The sequence below is a fragment of the Aedes aegypti genome, chromosome 3 (genome assembly GCF_002204515.2).
Source record: "Aedes aegypti strain LVP_AGWG chromosome 3, AaegL5.0 Primary Assembly, whole genome shotgun sequence".
In the NCBI taxonomy this organism is placed as follows: domain Eukaryota; kingdom Metazoa; phylum Arthropoda; class Insecta; order Diptera; family Culicidae; genus Aedes; species Aedes aegypti.
In genome coordinates, this window is record NC_035109.1 from 316,730,615 (window position 1) to 316,755,311 (window position 24,697).

The 24,697-nt window shown below is 35.9% G+C and overlaps 1 protein-coding gene across 3 annotated transcripts in view; it reads right to left on the minus strand.

The window, feature by feature from the left end:
- Positions 1 to 24,697, minus strand: part of LOC5578048 — a 279,552-nt gene that overhangs the window by 49,196 nt on the left and 205,659 nt on the right. Inside the window, exon 2 of one of the 3 annotated variants that reach the window (XM_021851403.1) lies at positions 2,246 to 2,515. The exons of the other annotated variants lie outside the window; for them this stretch is intronic. Coding sequence (XP_021707095.1) covers positions 2,246 to 2,515 — 270 coding nt within the window. The remainder of the gene's footprint in view (positions 1 to 2,245; positions 2,516 to 24,697) is intronic. 3 annotated transcript variants of the gene reach the window in all.

The window sequence follows — 24,697 nt, forward strand, 5'->3', positions numbered from 1 at the left end:
GAAATGAATGACGGGCTACTTAGCCTTAAATCCTTTGAAACGAAATCCACCTGAAAAACCGAAAAAAATTAACAAGCGCAGAAAATCACCGGTAATCCGATCAAGGCCTACTTACCAAAGACCATTGTGCAGTTACAAGGCTTTTAAAAACGATACACTTCCGTCTATAAAAAGACGCCCTTCAGTTGGATCGTGTTCGACCTCGAAAAGTTCAAACAGCCGGTGATGATTCCTTGAATATGTTATTTCGTTGTGTTCATCGAACGTTGAGCGGAAATCGTCGACCTTTGACCTATTTGCGGTTCTTGTGCCTATTTTAACAGTTTTTTCCCTCAATCTAGATTCTAACAGTTCAAAAAGGTATAAAGGCCAATTTAGATCCCAGGTCGGGATTATCAGCATGACCCGGTGACGTAGACGGTTGTGGATGATGTGATGAACTTGTTGCTATTGTAGGGGTCGTTCTATTAGCGGTAAGTCTTTCTCGTGGTTATCCTCCTCAGCATTAAATATAGGATATTCATAAGAAGGTATAGTTATCACACAAGCGTTGAATTAATTGGAAATTAGTTCAAAGTCCGTTGATCTGTCAGGGAACATTCATAAACCACGTAGACTTTTTTTTGGAAATCAAAATCCCTCTCCCCCGTCGTAGCCTTTTGTTTATATACAAATTAAAAAAGCCACGTGGTTTATGGATAGACCCTTGATCTGAAATTCGATATTGTAAACATGAAACATAATAGCTAGCAAGGGCCCTTCATAAACCACATGGTAATATTTTTGGTATGTTTCATCCCCTTTCTCTTGTGGTCAACTCTTCAATTTTTTTATTTTTTTTATACGTATTTTATACGTAACCTTTGAACAGACCCCTCCCCTTAAAATGAACAACCAAATTTATGGACGGCTGCACAATATGATCAAGGGGTTATTCATAAACCACAATATTTCTGGAGAGATAGCTGGAGGATTGCAGTATCACTAAAATCACTTATTTTAACCATTCGTATCAAGTATTCCATCATTTGCGATACTTTAAAAATGGGAAAGGGTGCAAAAAAGGGGAGGGGGTCCATTCAAATTTTATTACAACTCTTCATAATGAATTTAAAGTTAAAAACATAATATGGAACATGAATTATTCTGTTCTGAAAATAAAACCCTGTGTCGGGTTATTGAATAGATTACATTTTTCAATAAAAAATGCAAAATGTTCAGGTATATTTTAAAAATGATCTGGGGCAGGCACGAACATTCTGAACACGCCATTATTTTTGTTTATTTTCATACTTTCAAGCCCGGGGTGTCCGGTCTCTGTGCATTCAGATCGACTTTTTTTTGTCGAACTGTGTAATAAGATCAGAAATTTTCGACAACAGTTTCTCCAGTTTAGTGCCTTTGAAATAGTGAATAGGGGCACAAGTCGGCCATTGTGATGGCCATCTTTGTACTCCAAGATGTATCACCCTAATAACTGTGGAAGTGCTCATAAGAACACTAAGCTGAGAAGCAGGCTCTGTCCCAGTGATGACGTAATGCCAAGAAGAAGAAGTTAACCAGAAACACGACTATCAAATTCAAATTAAAAATGAACCTCGATGGTTTGCATGAGGTAGCGTTCAAATTAGCGGAACTGCACGGTACATGACTAGAACACATATTTTCATAAAACACTTAACATTGATGTTTGAAAAGTATTTCGCTGGCCGATTTTTTAGCGTCGTTCCTCCATTATCGCCTAATTGTTTTAAAGTTAGCCTTCTCTCTTAGGAAAAAAAAACAAACAGTTCCTTGACGGTTCAATAAAATTTAAACTAAAATGTTAGTTTGTGTAGTTACGCGAGCTTGATAATTAAATTTATTTGAGCGTCGAGCGAGACTGTTTTTAAGCGAGATGGCTTATATTACAACCAACGCAATTGGGCGATGATGAGGAGTTTAATGGCCAAACTTCCACTCACTATTAGTAGCTTTCGTGCGGTGAGCGAGGGTTGAGTTTCCCATCGGATCTTCATCATTATCTCGGTCGTTTATAGTTCTTCGTCATCATATCCGAAGGCTGTGGCGTATGTTAGTTATTAAAATTGAGCTACATAACCTGAAAGTTGTCTCGACTGTTATTGGGAATTCGAATTCCCGGTGTTAGCAAAATCGCATTGGGCCAGAACCGTTAGCAGGGGAATTTTGGGAACTCGTGCAGGATGTTAGCCGGTGTGCGTTTATTAATCGCAATTATTCAAACCTTGCCTGGCGGTAGCGGTCGCAGCGTCATGGTCGAGCCTCCTTCCGGGGGACAACCGCACCCTAGACGGTACCGACGGCGGCAACCTCAGCCGGTGGTCTACGATGGCGCTCAGGGGTGGTTGCGGGGTGCTTGCATCCACTATCACACCATTGGGGGTCAGGGCAGCTGCCGAGGAGGTGGGAGCGGTGGTGATGGTGGTGGTGGCTAGACTCGCGGGTGGTGTTTGTGGGGGAAACTGAAAACCCGAGATGGGAGTGCAGCGAAGCTCTGCGGAAAATACACATAACAACCGAATTTGTAGTAGAGGGTCGTACACACGGACACTAGAACACACGTTTGCGTTTTACGGAGGGGAAAGGGGAGTGGGGGTAGATGATTGGAGTGACTCAAAGATTGAGGTGCTTTTCAGGGAAATCGAAAATGCACGAAATTCAATCCACTCTCAAAACTCTCAGGGGTCTGATGTGGGTAACGAGTGAAAGGGAATCAGCGCACATTGGTTTAAAATTTAAAAAAATGTTTATTTTTTATTTTTGATATCTAAAAGTTGGTTTAAAGGGGAGTTTTTTCTGGAGGGTGTCTCATAAACCTAATATTTTTACATACATATGAGTGGTCTTTTTATCTAGCAGTGCAGTGTAAAAACTATTTTTTCAAATATTTACTCAAATCGGGCAACTGTTTCTAGCAAAGTTGCAGATAACATTAAATGAAAATAGGCGCTTATATTGAGCTGTTCGGTAATCCAATCCGGATGGTTATTGAATTAATTAACTTATTAAGCGTGGTAAAGATGGATAAATTATGGTTGAAATTATGAAAAAAAAAATTGGGATCCCAGCCGAGCTCGTGGATTTTTTTTTATAATTTTACCCATAACTTATCCATCTTTACCACGCGTAATGAGTTAATTAATTTAAAATAAATGAAACTTTTTCCCTGCAGACATCAACATTGTACGAACGTTTGTTCACGAGTTACGGAGCATTTTGTACAAAATTCTCCTAAAACAGGAATTTTATTATAACTTTTTGTAACATGATTTCAGCAACAAGCTTTATTCTAGAAAGTTGTTAATAACACAGCGGAACATTTTTTTGTGTTCCAAGCACGAAAATACTTATATTTACTTAACTTGGGGTTGCTAAATCCTTTTCAGCTTCCAAAATTATCACATCTTAATTATTTTACCAACCTCAGCTAAACGAATCGCCGAGAACCCAACAGAAAAGAACTCGGTAATTTTTCATCTCGGTACCGTAAAACGGGGTAACTTTGATAATGTGGGTAACTTTGATAGTGCGAGACCCACAACATACTAAACGAAATAACAAAGTTTCTGTTAATCAGTTAAGCAAAACGTATGCAAAAGTAAAGAGTATTAGTATGACACTTCATGTTAAAGCTGTTTTCTTTGGAATCAAGTACATTTGAGGATATATATGAAAAGATTAAAAATTTATAAGATTTTAGCATTTTTGAAATGCTTACCAACAATCTGTTCTACGATCACTATTTCATGAAGTCATAATAAGTTCGTCACTTATCCTTGATAGCCCAATTGTAGTAGAACAGAATTCGGTCTCAAATCTCTTCGCGAATAGCATTTTCGCAAACTGGGACCATTTATGTAATCTAAGTCACAAATTTCCATATAGCGTTAAACGCCTAGAGGTATGCAACGCCCTATAAATGTTCCGTGATTCATTCAATTTTGTTCGATTTATACTCCATTATCAAAGTTACCCCAGAATAGAAAACTGACTTTCGATTATATGAAAAATTATAAATCCATTCAGAATAAATCTTTTGGCGATCTGTTAACTGCAATCAATAGTTAAGATACCAGTACTTGTTTTAAAAATATAAATTCTCGTATACTCTGAGATAACGCCCTAAAAGCCATTGGCAACCACGTACGTAGCTCGTTGTTTCTGACTGATTGAAAGTATAAGCATCCAAACCAACATCACGGTCAGGTAGATATTGATCCTTTCCTCGCCATAGCGTTGTTAAATAACATGATAATCCATTCAAATGTTCAGAAACAACGAGCTACACACGTGGTTACCAATGGCTTTTAGGGCGAGATCAGAAGTTATGCGAGAATTATAATTCTTTGAAACAGCATGCATAAATATTCAAATTTTCTTCGAAAAAACTATCAGAGTTACCCCGTTTTACGGTACAGGTCGGACCTGATTATCCGGAGTATCGATTTTTTTTTCACTCCGGATAATCGAATCCTCCGGATAATTGAAACACTAAGAAAACAATTGAAATCTTCGATAAGGGCATTTTTTAAAATTATCGGACAGGTTTGGGCCAGAGGTTCTCCGATTTGCATGAAATTTTCACCAGAGGTAGAGCTCGTGGATACATGACCAAAAGTGAAATTTAAAAAAATTATAGTGGCCTATTTTCCCGGAAAACTCTAGATGAATTTTCACGATTTCTCAATATACCTCAAACTTTGAAAATTCTTATCTCCTGAACTATGCATCGTAGAACAAAAGTTTTTTAGTGAAATCGAAAGGAAATTTTCTCAGCAATCTATTAAAAATATAAAAAGAAAAACATTTCTCGGAAAATTTTTCACCATGAAAAAAATTGTCGGAAAAATAGCGAAAAAACTATCGTCTGTATCATGAAAAATTTTCAAAAAAATATTTTTTGTTTTATCAATCCATATTCTAACTTTCGTCCATAGACGCCAAAATGGTATCTTTTACCGTTTAAGCAACAGAACTGAAAAACCGATGACCACCCGCACGCTTCCCATAGGAAAATGTGTTCTATTGTGGGCCTCATAACCGTGCGCTAACGGCGGCAGTAATTTACACGCATTGTAAGTGTAACACAGTAAACCATCCTTTCCTTTCCAGTCAAGAAGCTTTTCGTCAATCGGACCACTCTCCATTGGTCAGTTGGGTGTTTTGTGTGCCCTTCATCAGCAACGTTATTTAGTATTAAAGATAACAGCCTCTATGAAAGCCGCACGGGAAGTTCTTGTTACAATCAATCATTATGGTAACGTTTGAAGGATCAAATCTCAAGATCCACTTTCTTTGAAAACTTATGAATAAATTGTTAATATGTTGTTTCGGCCAGGACGTCTTTCCTACGTTGTGTCTTTTACGATACAACGGACGGCAAATCAAGCGAACGGCTTCACTTTAACAGATTTATTACAACTGAGAGGCAGCATGCCTACTCGGTGTAGAAACGAAAGAAACTTCATTCTTACAAATTCAATGGGTGCGCCTTATATAGGCGCACGATACGGCCAGACAAAACATACAATAATTATTCATTACGCACGTACACTTCTCAATACAGTTTGGCACGCTGTTGGGTTGGCGCCAACTGTAGAAGCTGCACGCTGACTGGCAGTGGAATATTCCACAGCAGCCATCAATGGAACAATAGATAGCGTCCCTGAGTGTTGATTGATATTATGCAAATACTATACTATATTCTTCCAAGGAACAATCAGAATTTATATCAAATATATCACTTTGTATAGATAACAAAACTGAAAATTTATTCGCGTGCTTTTAGTTAATTATCTAATCATTTGATAAAATGAACAAAAAATGAAAAAAGCAAGAAAATTACAAATAGCACTTTATGTATGCATAAATATCCTTTTTGCTTGGCGACTATATGATACTGAGGGTCAAGCATGGGAAACACTCACTCAGCTATTGTGTTTCCCTCACTCGATTTCACGCACAGTCGGGAGCGAGAAAGCCATTTTTTTAACCAAGCCGAACGTTTCAATTTCCAGTGCCCATTCTGCTTCTTCGGCGAACACTAAGCGAAACAAAAAACGGCATCAGATCAGTCGAATGCAATACCAAAATTCGGACAAAGGACAAACATTTGAAAAGGGCCCAAGAGGTCTTGACCCTTTTTTCAGAAACGTTGCTGTTGAGCCCTTTTTAGCCCGCCCACGCAAACTAACCCCACTATCAGAAAGATTGATGTTAGCTCTTCCTGATAGTGGTATTGGTGAGCGTGATCGAGTTGAATTGGGTTCAATAGCGGCTTGCAAAGCCAATGTTTACCAATGTCGATGTGCCCTTTTGAAATGATTGTTCAGGAATGATTGTTTACACTCGGGTTTCAGTGCTAATGAGCTTTCACTGACTGGCAGTCCACACCACGGAATGATTCAGTGAGTAGGAATCCTCTCAGTCAGTTCAATGCATTCGGCGAATGGATGCTAAGTGCATTAACTCGTGCCTCGCAGGTACAAGTGTATTGGTATTCACTTCTCTTCGCGTTCCTTCCGATTGTCGCTTTTACACAATCGGTTTCGACGCTTTCATGCTACACTCCGCCTAGAACGGTTCAGCTATCACTGAATGTTCGATAGCAGCAGATTTTTTGCTATTTTTCATCGGTGGCGTTCGGGTGAGTGAGTGAATTTTCCCATGCTTGCTGAGGGTCAGTTCCTATTACATATATTATTAAATGTTAGGATCGTTTTCAATTAATGACTGTTGGTCTCAATAGTAAAGGTTACGAATAAAGGACATACAAAACACCCAACAGACCAAAGGAGAGTGCTCCGATTGACGAAAAGCTTCTTCTGACTGGAAACGAAAAGGATGGTTTACTGCGTTACACTTATAATGCGTGTAAATTACTGCCGCCGTTAGCGCACGGTTATGAGGCCCACAATAGAACACATTTTCCTATGGGAAGCGTGCGGGTGGTCATCGGTTTTTCAGTTCTGTCGCCTAAACGGTAAAAGATACCACTTTGGCGTCTATGGACGAAAGTTAGAGTATGGATTGATGAAACAAAAAAAAAAATTTTTGAAAATTTTTCATGATACAGACGATAGTTTTTTCGCTATTTTTCCGACAATTTTCTCCATGGTGAAAAATTTTCTGAGAAATGTTTTTCTTTTTCTATTTTTAATAGATTTAATAGATAATAAATTTCCTTTCGATTTCACTAAAAAACTTTTGTTCTACGATGCATAGTTCAGGAGATACGAATTTTCAAAGTTTGAGGTATATAGAAAAATCGTGAAAATTCATCTAGAGTTTTCAGGGAAATTAGGCCACTATAATTTTTTTGAATTTCACTTTTGGTCATGTATCCACGAGCTCTACCTCTGGTGAAAATTTCATGCAAATCGGAGAACCTCCGGCCCAAATTGTCCGATAATAAAAAAAAATCCCCATAAAAGAACTTGAATATTATCTTTATTCGTTGTTTTATTTATATGATGTGGTGGCGTAGTCGGAAATTATTTCTAGGAACAGTAGGGGTCTTCACAAGAAAAAAAAAAAATATTTTGACCAGCATACCCAAAAAAACACTTTTTCAAATCCCCCTTTCCTTAAATAGGGGGAGATCCCCCAGTACCGGACACTTAAGTCACTAAATCCATAATTCGAAAACTATTGATTTTATGGGCTCGTGTTACCCATTTATGATAAATATTATCATTTTTATAGTGTACAAAAATAAATTTGATAAAATAAATATGTATTTTGACAATGCATTTTAATGATGTATTTTAGTACCAAATTGATCGATCTTGAAAGGTGGCACCCAATACCGGACACGATCTGGAAATGCCTCGATTTCTGCAAATTTGAACATCATTGAATGTGTACACTATAGGAATAGTTTATAATTATCAATTCAATGCATTTGCAACATTTACAAGAATAATTTTAGTCTTTCTTAGTTTGCAAGATGCCTATCAAAAATCTCTTCTATACGGGAATTCGGGGTAAAACCGACACCCTAAGCTTATTGATAAAATTTGTGTACTTTTGCTTGTTAAACAAACCTAAAATTGTTGTAGAATCATATTTTAGTTAAAAATATATCAATCCTTGCGATCGGTGGATGATATATTAAGGTTATATAGTGATTTAAATCAAATTGATATTTAATCATTTTTAGGTGAGACGATTGAGAGTGCGGGTAAGATCGACACCCTGTTGGGGTAAAACCGACACATGCACATTGAGTAGAACTTAAACGTTGTGAACATCACCATCACATGGCATATTAAAAAGAATGCTTTAACATGACTTTCGATTTTTATGACCCCTTCCCCTAAAGGATTATACACATATTACGTAAATTATTGAGGAGAGGCCAAAGATCCATTAAATATATGTGAAAATTTCAAATGTCCCAAGCTAAGATTATAAAGTTGGGGTGAATACACATGGATATGATTAATTTGTGTTCATGGAATGTTTACGAAGATAAAAGTTGTGGCGAATGATTGGTTTTAAAAATAAATACTGTTTTATTTTAACAAGACAGAAAAGTTTAATCATTTTTAATTATTAAAAACCGTCGAACCTCATGTAAATAAACAATAAGATTAATTTATGTAAACACATTTCGAATTCTATAAATTCTTCAATTTCAAATGAGAAATATTTCTTCAAGCTTAATTCAACAAGATTAAACGTGAAACATAGAAATATTATTTTTAATACCTCACGATAGCTTGTAGCAAGTCATATAGTGTCATATTTTACATGTTAACACGTTAGCCATTCATGAACTTCACTGGAATTTGAAAATGAAGACTCACATAAACTACAGAGGAAGTTTTCCGACAAAAAAGATTCCCTGAAGTTACATTATGAAGCGAAGAAAGGTTTCGATTTCACCCCAAATGAAAGTGTCGATCTTACCCCGAGTGGACATTTATTTTTCAATAGCGTTTTCAGCTGTCGAAAACCCAAAAAATAAATTCTCCTTCATGTTGTATGAACGTAATAATAGTAAATGATGATGTAGACGCAGAACAAATAATGGCATTTTGAAAATTTTACATTCGAAATAGTTAAAGAATAACAGCGAAATATTGCAACTGCTGTTGCTTCTATTTTATCCAATATGATTTTGTAGTTTATTTTTAAGTTTATTGGTAGCGTCAGTTGTAATGTCATCCAAAACACGACATTTCACAAGTAAAGATAGAGCGTGGTGAAAACTGAATGAAAATCTGCTCAAAACATGAAAAATCAAAGGGTGTCGATTAGACTGGCCCAGCTCAGTATGGGAGAAAACTAAAGTTGTATTATTCCATAGGGCACCCCTCAGGATTATTCCTTTGGATTAGAGGAAGACTTCCTGAAAATTTCAGCACCTTTGGTCGTTCCATGAGCTGGTGCATTTGAATTGAATTAAATATGGGATTTTAAGCTCAAACATATGGGAAACAGCACATCATCGCCTGTCTGTGTTAGGAAAATTGTTGAGAGCGTTCAATTGAACTCCGAATGTCAAAAACACTACTTGATACTATAGCGAACAATATTGTAGAAGGTTGTATCATGATTAAAATTGAAAAAGTTGGTGTTTCATCTATCTGAAGTAGATTTGCAATACTGCTTAGTATTTCTTCAACATAACTGGGTGTGTGGGTCATAGCCACCTATGACGCTGGGCGAGCTGCGGCACAAGGTGCATACGTATGTGTGATTGTAGGGGAGTGCCGATCTAAGCCTAACTTTCAACAACCGAAAAGCTAATGAAAATGAGCCTCAATCCAGATACAACCTTCTGCAACTATGTTCATTGGGGTATCAACTAGTGTATTTGTCATTCTGGGCTCAATTGAACGCGATTAACTAGTATACCGAACGAAACAGTGGCATAGGGTAAATTTTCTATATATTTGAAACGAATATTCCATACAAACTTCGAATTGAATGCGCCAGCTGGGGGAGCAACCAAACAAGTAGAAATTTTGAGAGAGCTTTTTTCTTACCCTAAGGCACTTATCTAGAGGGTGCCCCGTTGAGTTTTACTACATTTTTGTTTTAGGGCCAGTCTAGTGTCGATCTTACCCACAGTGTCGGTTTTACCCTGATTTCCCCTATATGATGAAAAAATAGCACATTTTACGATGTTGTTCTGAATAATCATTCTTCTTAATTTTATTGCATGTTTGATACCATGATTGACGGAACCCATGAAAAATGAAAGTATATTGAGACACTGACGCAATAATTACAAAGACATCATATAACAAATCAAGCTGTTCGAAACTGAGGGACAGGATGTGCTTAACGAAAATTGTAATTTGTCCATATTTAGTTCAGTTATGGTACAAAATACATTCATACTATCAAATTAGGGTTATGTTCGATGATGCTTGTGTGATCCAAAGTATTTTTTTCATATTCAAAATAGTTACTAAATAGGCTCAAAATTAAGAAAATACGTTAATTTTTTAAAGATTTTCAAACTTTTCCACTTTTTTAAAAAGGCATGCATATTTCAAGGATGTTTTATTCTACGCAAACATTTGTCTACATAATAGCTTTCTTTTCTACTAATACACCATCTTGCCCAAGTAACACCGAAAACATCTTCTCTGATACCAGGTAGCATATATTGTCATATAAGGGTTATAATAGTGAATACCATAACATCTTGTGTTATAAAACAGTTATAAAATAGTTCCCAGAAAACAAATCATTTCAAAACGGTAAATTATGCTTTATGAATCGGAGGTTATAAATTTAAGCTGAAATAATGTGTTTTAAACGTTTTTTATACAAGATTCAAACATCGATATACCGTCGAAATTGATGAATCTTGTGTGCCATTTTGATATCATTCGACTATTGCAGAAGAGTCGAAAACGCCATATTCATGCCCTCTAGAGAAAAATTAACCGGAACCGAAATGCAACGAAATCGCTAAGCGATGGTTCATGGAAATCGGTTACTTTTCATAATGACAAAAAAAAAACAACTGGTTTGAAAATATTAACGGTAAGAATGGGAAAAAATCGCAGAAAATGCTGAAGAAAATAACAGCTTTCGCGGCATAAGCGTCGGATCATAAGTGTTCACACATATCACCTCAAATAGGCATTTTTTCAAGCTGAATACAAATTCTTCCAATTTCGTTTGTCTCTTCTTCTAGAATTCGCTGTTTTAACCATGAATTTCACAAACTTTGCTATATTTGCTTTGAGAAAGAAACACAAAAAGGTGCCAATTTCTGACGGCCATGATTCACATAATCCGGAGCGTTTCCTGCACAAGGGACACCTGAAATCACCTGTCACTGAAATCAACATAATATCAAATTGCTCTGGTAGCAAAAAACACAGGTTCCTAATGATGATCTTACACGAGTATTTATTGAAATAAAGCAGCTCTTTTCCCCAGTGTTGGCTACATTCATTGTAGTCGACTACGCTCCCAAATGGATGAATAAAAAACAGCTACCGCACGAGTTTCTTCGTAAACATTACTGCAAATTTTACAACGTTTACATTTGTAAACCAATGTTTGACGTTAGACGGATAAAAATCGATTCACTAAGCAAGAAGCTATATAAAAGTTGTTTGGGTATTATTATTATTATCGAAAGAACAATAAAATAAATTCTCAAAGAGAATGTTGAAAAGATGTTCTCAAGATGTATTATAAACGTTATTATAAGTTTATCAAAAATCCTTAGTTAAGATGCTCTGAGGATGTTATTCTAACGTAATTCCAGCTTATTTCAGAATCAAAACAAAACCATTTCACATTTTGATAAATAAATTATCTAGATTACAGTACCGGTTGAAAATTTGAATCACCTTAACTCGAATCAATTGAAGCCGCATGTCGACGATATCCAGATAATTTTGTTAAAAATCTGGGTTCAATTCAGTGAATTAAGCAATCATGACAAGATATGTAAAAAAATGAGTAACAGTTAGGAGTCTGACCGATATGATCAGAGTAATATTAAAGTTGAATAAAATAATTGAATAGTTCGAACATTTTCGAACGGTGCTGTAAGAATAATTTAAATTCTGCCATATTGTGTTTTCGTTAGTATTGAAGCAAATTCATCAAAACAACACAATTTGGGTGGATTTGTATTATATTTAAGGATTATTAAAATGGCCCATGAATTATTGAAGAGTAAAACTGAAAGTTTCACCATACATTTTGAACCGCATATTAAATTTCCCAAGTATATCGATGAACATGATCCACTTTTGTTTATCTTCATTTCAGTGATAATAAAGAATTATAGATATGATAACTTGAAAAATATTTTTCAAATTGGAATAGCCATGCATAATATGACAACAAATTTGTTTTGATTTTACTGTAAGTACATTCGTTTTGTATATATCTTGACGTTGGACATTCTAATGAGATAGTGTGTAATACAAATGTGTTTTTCAAGTTATATAGCTTACAAATAATGCCACAACAACCAAAACATTTGCCAGTATCATAAATAAGAATCTTGTATCATATATACGTTATTTACACTTTGAAAAACCTAAATTACAACAAATGAACTATGTCGCTCTATACTCTTGATTTGTGAGTGTTTAGTACTGAAAAATAACATAATTAGAACAAATGATCACCGCAACTTAAATTTGCATCTTTATTATTTTGGGGGTTTGTTTATAAATTGTCGATTGCATGTGATTTTTACTAGTTGTCAGATCTATAAGATGTTATATAAGCCGCCATTTTTTGCGCTTTCTTAGCTATACAAGTGTTAGATATAAAGTAAATACTTCTTGAAGAATACAACAGAATATGTTAAAAACTTGAATTATTTACTCATATATAACTACTAGCTGTGTTACTTGGGTGATTGGACCATGATTTCTCAATGTTTCGACTTTGTCCGGTATTGGGTGCTGTCCGGCACTGGGGGATCTCCCCCTACGTTCAAAACTTCAAAACCATTCATATTGTATATTGCAATACCAAATTATCTCAGATTTAAGCATTGAAATTGAAAAACAAGAACATCAAAAAACAAATTCCGGATAATCGAGTCTAAAATTCCGGATAATCGAATCCCGGATAATCGAGTCTCCGGATAATCGAGTCCGACCTGTACTTATTTTACCGAGATTTAGGCAATCAAAATTTTTTACCAATTTATTGGATTCTCAGCGAATTCGTTCAGCAAGTTCGATTTCTGAATTTAAGTGTTTAGTCAAGTTTTTGGATTTTGCCTGCATTTTCGGAATACTAGCTTTATGACGATTTATTTGCTGACGATTAGTTATCACAAAATTAAAAATCGACAAATCACATGTTGATAACATAGAATTCTGAAAAATGCCAATCAGAGTAAAGAAACTTTATTAGAATATAAGAAATCTATTTAAAAACATTTTTTTCACCTTTTGTGTGGACAGAAATCACTGTGCAGTGTGCAGCGGAAGGATCATCGCACATATTTTGGTAAGCGCCAGCGTTTGAGAAAATGATGAAGCTTTTAGGTTATGATGTCGATTGCTCGTTGTCAGTTTAGCGCTCGAACGGAACAGCACTTTTGTGTATGTAAGAGATATGCATGTATGTAGACTAGGGCGGTTCAAAATAAAAAAAATCAATCTTCCATTTCTTTATTACATGTAGTGGTGAACTCGCCAAGGACGAAATTCCACTTTCTTACCATCTCTACGATAAAAATAATTTTGAAAAATGTTCCAAACTAATTAGTACTGTAATGTAATTATAAACTTATCATCTCATAGTGAAATCTAATTCTTCAAACCATTATAAAGAAAGTTGCTGAAGAGAGTTGTTCAATCCGATAAAATACCAAACAAAATTAGCCCAAAAGGTTTTTTTCTTCAGTAACTCTTTTTATTATGGTTTGGAGAATGAGTTTTTACTTTGAGATGATGAGTTTGTACTTACATTACAGTACTCACGGGTTTCGAACATTTTTCAAAGCTTCTCTATGGTAATTTCCTACATAACCTATAATAGTAACATATAGTTCATACATACTCATAGTCTTTGAGCCACCTTTAAATCACCACTGAATAAGCTAAATTTCACAGAACACTATTTTTATCCTAAAAATGATAAGGCACATTTGAAAGATTCGCCCTAATGTAGATCATTATCATCTGAATACGTGGACCAGGAAAGCCAGGCGGAACAAACTGTGCTTTGATCGGTTTGTGGATACAGTAATACCTCGATATAACGTAACTTGATTTTTATTTTCATTAAGTTACATCGAGGTTACGTTATATCGAAGCAAAATATTTTTTTTCTCAATTTCGTTGAACATGTATTGTTCGATGAGAAAATAAGTCTTAAATTGATGTTATTGACCTAGCAGGCATTTCAAGTCTTTCCTACATATTTTTTCGATATTTTATCGATATGAGATCTTTTAGAAACCTTTAACCTTCAAGTCGTCGCACGGCTTGCCACCGTCAGAACCACCTCGCTGCTGTTGTGAACGAAAAGCGAGATTTTTTCAACAGTGTTGTACAAAATACAACAGCGCGACGACTGAAGTGTTAAAAAAGTTAATGTTGAGCAGTTCATGAACATTTGAGGCGGGCAGTTATGAAACTTCAGGATTTTGCTATGAGAAGCTCGGGATAAAACTCTTGAAATAAATCCTTTGGTGAATTCTTGACGGAATTTTGGAATTAACGAACTCTTCAAAATGTTTTTTTTTTTCAGAATTTGTGAAGGAATCACTATTAAACTCCATTAATAACAAGAACTATCCTTGAGGGATTTTCAATGGAAAAGTTTCTGAACGAATACGTGGTGAGATTATCGGCAGAATTCTAGGACAGTTCTCTGGAAGATCTGGGGAACTTGCTCAGTTTTAGAATTACTTAAAGAACCCAATGAAAAAAGAATCATTGAAATTCCTAATGAAATCAATGAAGAATTTCGTTCCACATAGAATCCTTGAAGAAACATAAGTAGTACATAGAATGATTCTTGCATAAATATTTGGAGAAAGTTCTACAGAAATTCATAATGAAATCGCTGAATAAATTCCGAGGAAAATGTTTTTCAGGTTTTTGAACGAATGCCTGTACGATTTTTTGGAATAATTTATAGATCATTCCAAGAATTATAATTGAATTATTCTTTAAAAGGGTTGCTGGAAGAATTCATGAAAAATTCCTTGAATAGTTTATGAATCTCTAGACTCCGAAATAAATTAAGGTATCGTAGGCGGAATGGTTTGAAGAATTCATAGTTGAATCCACTTAATATCCTGGAGAAATACTTGGTGATTTTTTTTATCAAAGGCACATTTAGGCTTCGTTTCAATTGGGCTCCCGTTAGGTGGGCTATAGCCCACTTAAAACGAAGACAACCGTCCATTTTTGACATAAATCTCGATTTATCAATGTTGGTAACCCTGAATATTTATTGTATTCTCAATTGTGACTGCTGAAAACTCAGCTCGATTAGTGAAAGTCTTTCACTAGGTGGGCTACCGGTTCAGTGCAACGAATGAAAGCTGACTGTATTGGAGAAATTCAAAATAGTTAAATTTAAAATTCCTAGAATCCAGAATTCCTTCTGGAGAAATTCCTAGAGGAATGTTTGAACCATATCTTGTTGGAATTCAATGAGAACTTTCTGATAAAATTCCAAGGAATTCTTGAGACGGGAATCCATTAAGTCTATACTGACCAAATGTTCCTAGAAACTTTTGGAGGAAACTTTGAACTCGCTTTGAAAAAAAGAAAAATCTTGTTGTAATCCCTGGTACCATTTCTGAGAAAAATCTCAGAAGTTTTTAAGCATAAATATCAGAAGGGTTAACTAGTAGAATTTCTGGGAAATGCCTGTTGGTATTATTTTAAGAATTTGTTTCAAGTTTTATACATGAATTTCATGAGAGTTTAAGATGATTCTATAAAGGAATCTCTGGAAGCATCCTCAGAATGATTCTAGTTGATGATCCGTGGATAAATTCCAGGAGAAACATCTAATTCCTGGAGACATCATTTGAAGAATAGCTGTAAGAATTTCTAATGCAATAGTTAAATATTTCCTTCAGCATTGAAAAAATAAATATCAAACATACACGCAGCGAACTGGACTATCGAATGTCATACGTTTTGCCTTATGAAAGGTGGAATGATTATTGCAATACGAACGCTTTATGTATCGTTTTAGCATCACTCCACATCAAGGCGTCGATAGGCGCGTGGTGTACGCTCAGGCCTATCGATCACAAGTTTTTTGGTTCGATTCCAGGCTACAGCGAAAACGTTTTTTGTTTTCAAATTCTGGTTTCATAAGACAAATTTATGAATTTCAATCCGATTTCTTGTGGCAAATTTTCATAAGGGGTTCCTATGTTTATCGATTGTCCATTTGCCTGAGTGTACGTTAACGTATATTGCCACGTGGCAGCGTGGCTCGGCGACACATAAGTCTAATCTGAGTTTGATCTAGTCTTTTTGAATGCAATGAATGATTATTAAATTTTTCATAGATAATTGAAGTGAGTAGCAGGCTTGGTTCCAGCGGGAGCGTAAATGCAACAAAAATAATGAAGAATGATGTAAACAAATGTACAGCAATGACAAAATGTTGGTATTAACATTGAGCTTATTGCTCACTCAATATTGATTTATGAGTGTATTTAGTGAAAGTAAACGCTTGCATTGCTTTGATTCAGTATTGGTTGGTGTTTTAAACTTGAAGAATGTTTATTGTAATTCATACATCATGTTTTTATTAAAAAATGGAAAAATAAATGAGAGCCAAAAAAGTTACGTTATATCGAGATAAAAATTACGTTATATCGAGTTACGTTATAAAGAGGTTACGTTATATCGAGGTTACGTTATATCGAGGTATGACTGTAGTAATTTTGACTTGTGAAATTTGCTCACACATGAAACGACCGGAACAAATCAGACATCAAGTGCTTCCCTTCGTGTGCAGAGGCAATCACGAATGAGAATCGTTTCCTCGTTTTCCTGTGAATTTGGATAACGTCGCGGACTATGTAAAGTTGTGCAACGAAACTATATTGTATGGCAAGAGTTGAAAATGAATTACAAACATTTGAACTTTTTATTATTTAATGTCACGTTTTAATTGCTGTATTAACCTACGCAAAATATAAATCGAAACTTAGGTCTAGTATTCTCCGAATAAAACTGAATAAGTTTGAGATGGAGGGATCTTCCTTAGCCGAGTGGTTAGAGTCCGCGGTTACAAAGCAAAGCCATGCTGAAAGTGTCTGGGTTCGATTCCCGGTTGGTCCAGGATCTTTTCGTAATGGAAATTTCCTTGACTTCCCTGGGCATAGAGTATAAATCGTACCTGCCACACGATATACGAATGCGAAAATGGCAACTTTGGCAAAAAACGATCTCAGTTAATAACTGTGAAAGTGCTCATAGGAACACTAAGCTGAGAAGCAACTCTGTCCCAGTGGGGATGAAATGTCAAGAAGAAGAAGCCATTCATACGGTCATCATACAATAATGTTCCAGAAACAGGAAAGTTGAAATTGCTTTATCTGTTTGCCTGGAGTGATAGATTGAATACTACATTCCTTCGTGCCGTTAAATGACATGTAAAGGTTAAACCATTTCTGTCCATGGCGGGCGGTCCGGTACATTGTGCTACAACACGACATTCCCGACTTTTCGGACAACAGGTGCAGGTGTGGGAACCGTATATCAGTCCGAACGCCTCCCCTAACACAGCGATTGTATGACCTGATAAATCTCCAACAAACAACATAATTCAATTAGAAAAACAGCGGTCCCTGCAGGAGTAAATAAACGATATCGTGGCGGGAAAATTGCCCTCATTTTAGAGCGTGCACAGGTCAATTAGAGCACGCAATGAATTTCGACACAGCCGGCGTAATGCGCACTTTTAGACTTGGTTGCCTAACGTTGTAAATGACCACGTGTCTCCACCTTTCTCCGCTCTCTATAATTCAGTTTGATGGAACGAAGGTAAAAACAAAATGTTTACTCCAATCACGATAAGTTTGCACGCACCGCGAGGTGATGATTTTTTTTTATTCAATTCGCATAATAATCAGCTTATAGCTAATTATTAGCTTATTTAGCCCATTTCACTGCCGTTCTACGGGTCGCATGCTCTATATGATTTCCTATGTAAGACGGATCATTTTTTCCATAGAAGGGTAATGTATCGTGTGGTAAGTTGTGAACAATGGCTTTTATTAGTCTGTTGTGATGACCGTAGCCAGAAAAAAAAAATTTGGATGTGATTTATACAGTGCACTTCACCAAAATTCGGTGATGGATTACTGTTTCTTGCATTGGATGAATAAAAGCCTAAATACATATATATATAATTTTGGTGGAAAACAGATTCATTATTTATACCAAAGAAATTACAGCAATACAAATGCATAGAGAACCACCACTCTGAACATCTCACTTGTTCATCAATCAGAAATTTATTTCCCTTTTCCGTGTGAAGTGGGATTTGCATCCATTGCCACCGTACTTTAATGACAAGAAAAACCATTTTCTGGAAATATTATAAAACTAACTTCATCTATTGCTGACTAGTAGAGGAGTTAAGGTGATCCCACACAATATGGAAATATATTTTGCAACATGTTTATCATGTTAAAAATTTGAATTTTCCTATTTTCTCTGTTTTTTGCTTGAACAACCTTGCCTCTTTATGTCTATTGCGGCCCTTTCTATGGCGTTTTTAATTATTCAGATACGATACGATCATGTCGGTGAAAAATAAATGATAGCATCCATTCGTTTATGAGATATGGCCACTTTTCTTTATAAAAATAATATAGCACTTGGTGCTCCGCGAAAGCTTGGCAGGTGCTCCGCGACAATTTTGAAAATTTGTACCAATGCTTATGCTCTTAATTATATCAAACCAACCCATACATAGCCTTTGGGTAGACAGTTTGTAATTGAAAGGTTAAAAGTATTCTGTCGGCGAATATTTAATTCATGTAAGTGCAAAACTAAGTTATTTACATTAAATCATAATCGTGACACAGAAGCTTGCTCAGTTGTTCGAACTTAAAATATTTGGAAAATTTCCTAACCATAGCAGTTCTGCCATAAGCCACATTTTTTTTATATATTTGGCAAAAATCGAATAGGTATAGTTCCAATGAGGGATGGTACACAACTTTTTTTTTCGAGTTTCAGTAGGTTGTTCGAAGACTAAATTGGTAATGTAGCATTTTTTTAATTCAGTTCAAAAAACGGTTAGTTGTGAACGATTAAAAGTTATTCAAATTTACAGAACACACCAGCCACCCACAAAATACCATTTGCGAGTTAAATAAAAATATAACTCGTTTACTTACTTTGTCGTCCAATAACTCTTTGAAACTCATTGGAAAAGGACAACATTGTAATGAATTCACGAAATTTCAGGTTACTTGTAGTTTGTCATCCAAATTTCAGTCAATTCGGACTAGAGTTCTGTTTGATCTTTCGACCTTGACACTTGCTCCTTAGCAGTGCGTCAAGAAAGCCCGAGCAGTCGTCTGTTGTTTTCCCTCTCGGGTCGGGTGCCTATTTTCTCTGAGTGCCGAGCAAACGAGTTAAGCTGAAAGTGGATTGTTGCTGCTCAGTCAAGGATGACGGATCAATCGGTGAGCTCGTTTCATGCTACTATTTCTAATCTATAAAATGTGTATGACTGCACATTTAATCGATACAACGGTAGGACGTAAATATGATTTTCCAACAAACTATGATTGGTTCGTCACTGTGAGTGTCGACATAAACTCTAATTCATGAATTATTTATGTTTAACATTTTTTTGTTTTCAAAAAATCTTTTAATCTTTATTTTTGTAATTTAAAAACTTTGAATGGTTCGACACTACAAGTGTAGACTTGCGAAAGGTTCACTTTATTCAACAAACAGAGTTGCTCGCTGTCACTATCAACGCTTAAAATTTGCTGATTTGTACAGGCCGACTGCGATATATTCGGACCAATCTACATCATATCAATATCAAGCTGTCTACTCCATCACAAGTGCATTGATGGCGATAGACTATGGATATCACTGATGAGTTATGTTTAGCCTAAAACTAAGCAGTTAAAATTGAAATTTATCAGTACGATTTTTTTGACAGTGTTGCAGATAGAACGAAACTATTTGTTGGTCACTGAAAAACAGTAATTGCATGGATAATTACCACGTGATCACTCATTCCGCAGTGATTATGATCTAGAGTGCGATGTCGCATCACTGCTCTTGGTTGTCAAATCAATGTGATATTGATAGCTCGTAAGTGATAGTGATAGTTTTGAACCATCAGCCATCAGCTGATATGATTGATATTAAGCAACTCTGTCAACAAATTCTGGATGGTTCGCCACTGTAAGTGTCGGCATAAGAATAAGAGTGTTCTATGATGTTCCAGCCAATCGAGTTTTTTGTTTCTTTTCAAATAAGTAAAATATAATAACACATGCTTCCGTCCTGACAGCTGTAGGACTGTTACATTTAGGTATTTGTTCAACAAACTTTGAATGGTTCGTCACATCAAGTGTCGGCATAATTTTCCTCTACATAGAAATTGTTCATATCAAATGAAAATATTATATTTTCATAAAAGCATATTTATATTTGACAAATAACTATTTATCATGGTCTAATCACTTATCAAAGTAAATCCTTTGACCCAACGATCCTCCCCATTAACAAACATCCCTCCCAGTAACCTTTGTGGAGATGCAGAGGCAAACACGGTCTCCAAATAGCAAAGGTTACACACTAACATTCCTTCCATCAATCCCACCTGACTGCAAGGACGTGGTCGGCGCCGTTATTGACCTCGTATAAATAGAGGCACTGAATTATGCACACTGAAGAAGATTACGGCCAATCCCAGCCGAACTTCTAGTTGATTCTTTGTGCATTTTCACTGACTTCGGTCAATCACGGAATAGCAACCATTGATATGTGTAGTCAGTCTAAACTTTGCTAAAGCTAAGCAAATTTCAGTCAATTCGGACTACTTAAAGCTGAGATACAGAGCCTCAAATTTAGGCATTTTGAAAAAAAAGAGCATTTTATTTCTAACTTTTGTCACTGACTGTAAATCTTACTTCACAATTTTAGTAGGAATTACTGGGTCGATTTAAGCGTGTAAACAATCGGATTTCAATCGGAGATGAAGAACAGGTGCTCCGCGCAACTATTCAAATTCAAAAAGTGCTCCGCGAGCCAAAATGGCTGAAAACCCCTGTTGTATGGTATTATGGTATACCATAATTTCTACAAATGAGGAAATTGATAATGCTATTTATATGATAATTTGGTTCACCTTTACATACACACAATTTTGTAGTACAGTTAACTCTCCCTTACTCGATATTCCATATCTCGATATCGAGTTAGAGAACCAGGGATGGGAAATATATTGTAGCAAACATTTACCGCCTCTACATTCACATCTTTCTACACGACCATAAAAATCCAAAGCAAACCATGACAGTTCAAAACAAAAAATGTCACGGCTTTTCAAAACTGTAATCTTCTTCTTCCAAACGTTTATTCAAACCTGAATGCGAAAACACTCGAGCACAGTAGTAACACGTTTTTTCCGGTTTTCGGGGTTTTGAATTTTTGCTACGTAAAAGCGGCATAAAATTGAACTTGTATAAATGTATCGCAACAGAATTATTGAGCTCTTGCTGTTAGTACTAATAGATTTCAATTAATTGAATACACAAGCGAAATATTAGCGATTGAATTATTTAACATTTTTTCAATCATGGGCAGCAATCGCAGCCCAAAAACGATCATAGTGGAGAGACAAAAACATTCAAGCAGTGTGTGAACCGTTGGCAGCGCAACGCCTAATGGCAATAATGCTGCTGCTGCTTTGTGTTTTGGTTGACTGGCAGAATCAATGAACTGTGGTAAATTTTGGTCACAGTTCCCAAGCCTGTAGAGAACCATAGTAAAAGTTGGTTTTCATGGCTAACTCGATGGTCCCTTGGATCTCAGTTGCACTGGTTTTGTGTTCTGTTACTCCATACCTCCCTAACTCGATGGTCTTTTCAATATCGAGTTAGGGAACCGGAACTCTGAACTGGATTCCTGACCAATTTTACACTGCCTGCAATGTACGGTTTTGTATTAGTAGTTTGGGTAACAAAACGTCAAATTCTATAACGCCGAATGCCAAAACGTTGAAAGCACACAAACGTTAAAATGACAAAACGTCGAAAGGAACAAATTGGAAGCAAAATAGGAATGAAAAAAAAACCTTATCAAAATGATTAATGAAATAGTAGAATTTTTCAATTGATTCTCGCTTTCCCCACTTGAAAAAGTGAAGATGTACGATGTTTGATACAGCAAATTAAAATCTGCCAGTACAGTCCGGCTGCGGCATACATCGCTATAACCATTTTGTCTAGATTCCTATCTTTCCAACTGCGACCTGTATGCTAATTAATTTTCATTTTTGAATCGCGACGACTGAATATTTTTCATCTGCCCACTCTCACAGCTGTGTACATACCGGAATCCAGTGCAATGTTGGCTACACCGATTGTGCTTTGAATCGATGAACCGTCTGAGTAGCGGAGTTTGGCTCAAGTTTACCATAAGGGCAAGTACGCCACACCAACTTTTTACTACAACGGGTTAATTTTTTTTTATTCTTTCTTAGTTCAACAGTCTTTTAAGTCTGAGAACTATATGTCAAATATTATGAAAATTTATTATTACACGTATTTTATATCGATTTTTGTACGAAAAAAACAAATATCAGTGGATTTTTATAATATTGGCTGTTAAAATCTGTACTTTTTGGGGCAAGTGTGCCATCTGTGTTGTAATAAAAAATCGTTAGAGTTAAACTTAAAAAAATGTAAGCTTCAGCAACAGTAAAACAGGATGGGACAACGAAAGTTTTGTTTGCCGTGCTACGTCATTTATGGACGGTATCTTATGAGAACATGTAAAACTAACAATTACTTAATTGATGGATTTGAAAACAGATTGCCACCGATGCCTCAACTGCCCCAAATTCCGCTACGTTTGATTTATAGAGGGGTAAAAAGCATCATTGATTTTTTTTCTTTTGGTATTTTTTGCGTGTGATTAGAACAACTGACGGCAGCTGCGATGATTAATGGACCAGATAGCGAGTGAATGAATTTTATGATGATCCGATGGCAGCTAAAGCCGGCAAAAGTGATAACCTAAAGCTTTTTGTTTGTGCAGTAAATCTGAATCATTACATAAATCGTTAAAAAAATGGCTTTTGCAATTGTTTAATTACATTTAACTGCATTCGTCATACATTCTGAACATAATGACAAAAAATATGACGTAGAAGGTATGAAAAATGATTTTTATAATGAGACACAAGCTACACGATGATTGAATATACTATGCTCAGAATTTTTATTGCTTTTCTTCTATTTAGCGTTACGTCCAAACTGGGGCAGAACTTGCTTCTCAGCCTTGTGTTATTATGATCACTTCCACCGTTATTTACAGAGAACTTTCTTTGCCATTTGACCATTTGTCAAATTCGTATATCGTGTGGAACGAAGATTCTCTATGCCAGTGTTTCCCAACCGATGGTTCGCCAATCTCTAGTGGACCGATACATTTTATAAGTGACATAAGGCTCCATAGGTAGCTCAACAGAGCTTACTGAACGAAAGAAATAATTTCTAAACTGATGTGAATCGCAAGTCAGTCCCAAATTTAATCAGTTAGTGCTGAGAAAATTGCATGATAAATTTACAAACTCGTTTTCCATATTAAAATTTCAATGAAACATTAATGATTGGCTTTTCCTCCATTCCAAGAAAAATATAAATATGATCTGATCAGTATAAAGTTCAATTACACGGTGCAGAAATCTGTAGTGGGACTGATATGGAATTACTTTTTATTACGGGGCTATTCGACTTGGCGTTTTTATTCAAATTTTACCAAACAAATCATGTTGTCTCATTCACGCAGATTAAAGATAATTGAAAAAAAAAACACTGATTTCAATCCAATATTGAAGAAAATTTTGGCTTGTTATTCATAACAGAGAATAACTGGATATCACCGAAACTATCGAGAATCTCGCCCATTAATTTTGGAATTTTTAAAAAGAAGTTGCAGATTGAGTATAAGCATTGATATCCGTACAATTTGTAGTTATTACTCCGTGATTGGCTGGAATTATTGAAATTTCACAGGGAACCAACAGAACTAGCTTGGAAACTTCTACAACTACATACCATCTTCAATGTGTAACTTCGAGGACTCCAAACTTAGTAATGTTAATTACGACGCCGGCCACGTTACCGTCATCGGGAAAGGGAAGGAATATTAGTGACCGAAATCATCTCTGCATCTCCATGGTTTTCACAGGAAAGGGTTTTGTTAGTGAGAGGGTTTAAAAGCTACCCGACTGAAAGTAGTACAAGTAGAAGTAGTTATGATCAAGGATGGAAATCTAGTGATCATGATAAAACAAATGATGCCTCGTGGTTGTTCTTTATCATGCGATCATAGCAACAACGATAAACCCTTAGTCGTCAAGCCATCACAACAAACTCTGCTCCGCGAAAATTGATTCGCTCGGCCTGTGAGCTGACAATCAAATGTTCGCGAATCAAAGTCATAATTTTGGAAGATTTTTCTGATTGCACTCC